Genomic DNA, 4,107 nt, shown 5'->3' with positions numbered 1-4,107 from the left:
ATTATTCCACAGAATTGCTTCTAGAATACTTTTCTCCATATACCTTTGGAAACATTTTCAGCTTAGAAGGCAGCACAAATAAGGGGTATAACTTTGTATTAGCAACTATTGCAACACTTCATATATTATTTTATAACTTTTTTGTCTCTATAATTACTTCACACATTAGATTTTAAGGGCATTGTCTTCTAATTTCTATTGCTTTTCACAAAGCCAAGTGTAAGACAGACCCCAGTCACTGGTGTGCTGGCAAACTGAAATCCTAGGAAAAAAGAAACAAAATTTACTTGCAATATTTACCAATTCCATAGTATCAATGGTGATTCTATCTGTCAGTGTGGCATCATTAATGCAGAGTTGAGAAGAGATGCACACCATGGCTTCGGGCAAACTGGTGTGAGTTGGCTGGAGCTCACAGCTGCCCCCAGTGTTTTTGGGATTCATGGCTCATTCCAAAGGCACTAATATTGATGGATCTCCCATCAGGTTTCCATCTCCACTTTTCTCTGTATTTTTCAACCATTTTGTGCAACTGAGCTTTAAGTTTCTGTCTATCTCTTAAATTGATATTGTTATCATGCATCTCTTTTCAGGAACCAAACTTTTTAAGTATAGCTGTGTATCACCATTTATAGCCTAAAAATTATGAATTGTTTACTTTGGTTCTTTGACTAAGAGGGCCATGTAGGCCCTGCATGGCATTTTGTGAATCCTCTGACATTCTATGGAAAATAATATGAGTGTTTTTAATATGTGATTGTTTTCTGGAAAAGGGTTGATGGATTTCTTTAGGTTTCAAAAGGACCTTTGTACACAAGAAAGTTAACAAATTCTACCTCAAAGGTCCTTGCATGCCATTTTATGATCTCTTCCAGTTCTCTAAATTGCTGTAGTGAATTAGCTAATGTCCCTAATCCTTGAAGATTTTCTATTGGTTGTTCAGTACTAGATAATGACCTATGGATTGCATGCCATGGCGTTATCTATTTCTACTTTTTGTACTATTAATTCTGAATAAAGACTAAAAGCTAAAATATACTGCTAGAAATACATTACGATATTTTAAATGCATGATACACAGATGTGAAGACCCAGTTCCTACTTCTGATCTTGTGACATTTTTGTAGTTGCTTTTGGAAGAGTACACAATATGTTTGTGAAGAACACAGTATCTAAGATACAAAAAGCATGAATTCAAGTCTCAGTCCTGCTCTGTTAGATGTCTTGCCTTTGATGGCTTAAATATCTTTGTCTCAGTTTCTTCACCTCTAAAATATAATTAATCATTTCAATGAGCAGTTTTGAAGAATAAATGGTATATGTTAAATGCAGTTAAAAGAATGCCTAGTATAAAATAGACGACAAATGTTAGTTACTATAAGCATTACTTAAATTATTTCATTATTACTATTTTTCTGCTTCTATTAGTGGACTGTAAATCCCTTAAGGTATATTATATATGTATTTTATGACTGAAAACTCAAAAATGTTTACTAAATATTTGTTGAACAAATGGAAAGATGAGAAAAAAAAATGTCCGAAAGACAGTAACCTATCAGAATTGCTTTTCTACAGTGAAAGCCACTTCTATCATGATTTTTTCAAACTTAATTATCTCTGTCTATTTCATAAGAAGACTGAGTATAGCCTTACGAATCTGCTTTGTTTTTACACTGTAGATGATGGGGTTGAGCACAGGAGGAAAAAGCAGGTACATATCGGCCATCATTGAATGGACTACTTTGGGAGCTGATCGCCCATAGCGATGCACAAATGACAGGCTAATCATGGGGATGTAGAAAATAGAAACTGCTCCAATGTGGGAGACACAGGTGCTAAAAACTTTGCGTCGTTCTTGAGGGGAGGAAATACTGAGAACAGAGTGAATGATCAAGATATAAGACAGGACAATGCATGGCGTATCTACTCCTGTGGTCAGGATGAGATCAATTAATCCACAGATGCTATTGGCCCGAGTATCTGAACATGCTAATTTAATCACATCTGGATGATAGCAGTAGGAGTGGGAAAGTGCATTCCCTCCACAAAAATTGAGGGGCTTAAGAAGCAAAAGTAGTGGTACAATTAATACTACAGTGCGTATAACCATCAAGAGACCCATCTGAATGATTCTATAATTAGTGAGAATGGTAGTGTACCTTAGAGGATCACAGATGGCCACATAGCAGTCAAAGGCCATAGCCAGCAGCACCCCAGATTCTGTGAAGGTAAACCCATGAAGAAAAAACATCTGGATAATGCACATATGTAGACTGATTTCACATGCATCAAACCAGAGGATACCTAATGTGGTTGACATTGTGGAAACAGTCAAACCCAAGTCAGCAGCTGCCAGCATGGAGAGGAAATAGCACATGGGCTCGTGGAGACTCTGCTGGGTGATGATGACAAACAGGATCATGCTGTTCCCACAGAGGGCAGTGGCATAAAGACAGCAGAAGGGAATGGAGACCCAAGCATGGGCAAACTCTAGGCCAGGAATTCCAGTCAACAAGAAAGTTAGAAATTTAGATGTTGAATTACCTAAGATTTCCATGTTTTCCTGGACTGGTAGCATGTATCTTCACAATGCGCACATCCTACAGAAATAATACATTATATTGTTACATGAAGATATCTAGATAAATTTTCTCTTGGCTAGGAGAGTTATCTAAGGTCATGGGTAAGTGATTGTTTATATTATATATATATATATATATATATATATATATATAAACAGTATGATTTATAGCTTTCACTATATATATATATAACATATTTATTCTTAAATTTAAGAAAACACATCCAAATAATTCCATACATTTTGATAATAACAATTTGCTATATTGATAGAATTTTTAGCCCCATCATATTATAAGATTAAATGGATAGAGAGTTAAGAAAAATCAATACATTGAATACATTAAATTTTGAATATCTTATGTAAGAAATGACAAAGAGAAATTCAGCTAAAGATGTTGAGTCTGCTGTGCCCATGTAGGCATGACTCTTCAGGCAAACATTTCCAGGTTTTTGCTAGTAATACATGTTTGGAAGCTACCACTATATAAGTGCCATGTTAATCCAGTAGTGTGGGCGAATACTTTCAGGGAGTAGATTTCTATAAGAGAAAACCAATAAAGATGGAATTTGATAGAAGTTATTGGAAAGGACTATATAGATTAAAGCAAGATGAGGCTGGATAGCCTTCCTAGAACCACTAAAACCAAGAGAGCCTAGTGTCATGTCCGGGTGTTACATGAACAATAGTACTGAACTGCTTGAGTGGGTCTTCTAAGGATCAAAGATGTCAAATGCTACTGAGAACACATGAATGATCCTAAAAAACAAACAAACAAAAAACTAGCTGAAATCCAGCAATGAAATCTGAGAATTTGCCACAGTGGCTTGGGGGATATATGGAAAAGTCCTGGAAGCATGGCATATATTACTTCTGGAAACTTGTCAATGAAAGCAAGGAGAAAAATAAGCCATGACTAAGGGTGACCATAAGGTGGCTGGAGGATATCTGTAATATAGGAAAAACAGCTGAGCATATTTATAAACTAAGGTTAAAAATATGTTATGTGGTGAGGGATTAAAACTATAGAAAGACAGGAGTTAATTGACATAGAAAATTCCCTAAGGAAATAGTGTGTGTGTGCTCACGATCAGTCGTGTCTGACTATTTGCGATTCTGTAGACTGTAGCCCGCTGGACTTCTCTGTCCATAGAATTTTCCAGGTAAGAATACTGGAGTGGGTTGCCACTTCCTACTCCAGGGGATCTTCCTGACCCAGGGATTGAACCCACAACTCCTGCATCTCCTGAATTGGCAGGTAGATTCTTTAGAACTGCGGAGATTGAATATAAAGCATGACAGTATTTGTTTGGATAAAAAGTTCCTTCGGGTCTTCTGTACGCTGTTATGGAAAACACAGAATTAATTTTTTGGCCAACAAAATAATTAACCCTCACAAAGATGAGGATCAACACATCCACTGACACTAGAGGGTAAGTACAAGTGGGTAAGTTGGTGTAAGGCTGTGTGGGACAATTATCACCCAGTGCTACTATTTTTTGTTTTGTTTCACAATTTTTAAAATT

At 36.4% G+C, this 4,107-nt stretch overlaps 1 protein-coding gene across 1 annotated transcript; it reads right to left on the bottom strand.

The window, feature by feature from the left end:
• Positions 1 to 1,621: 1,621 nt before the first annotated feature.
• Positions 1,622 to 2,578, bottom strand: LOC110136624 (olfactory receptor 51F1-like). The gene has a single exon (XM_020892431.2). The coding sequence runs from the start codon at positions 2,576 to 2,578 to the stop codon at positions 1,622 to 1,624; it is 957 nt and encodes a 318-aa protein (XP_020748090.2).
• Between the last annotated feature and the right edge of the window lie 1,529 nt (positions 2,579 to 4,107).

This window comes from Odocoileus virginianus, unplaced genomic scaffold, assembly GCF_023699985.2.
Source record: "Odocoileus virginianus isolate 20LAN1187 ecotype Illinois unplaced genomic scaffold, Ovbor_1.2 Unplaced_Contig_30, whole genome shotgun sequence".
Lineage (NCBI taxonomy): Eukaryota > Metazoa > Chordata > Mammalia > Artiodactyla > Cervidae > Odocoileus > Odocoileus virginianus.
The sequence above is the reverse complement of the archived record's forward strand: the minus strand, read 5'-3'. Positions and strand labels throughout refer to the sequence as shown.

What these genes read in the sequence shown, in the direction of transcription:
- LOC110136624 (XM_020892431.2), bottom strand. Translation starts at nt 2,578, where the DNA reads ATGCTACCAGTCCAGGAAAACATGGAAATCTTAGGTAATTCAACATCT.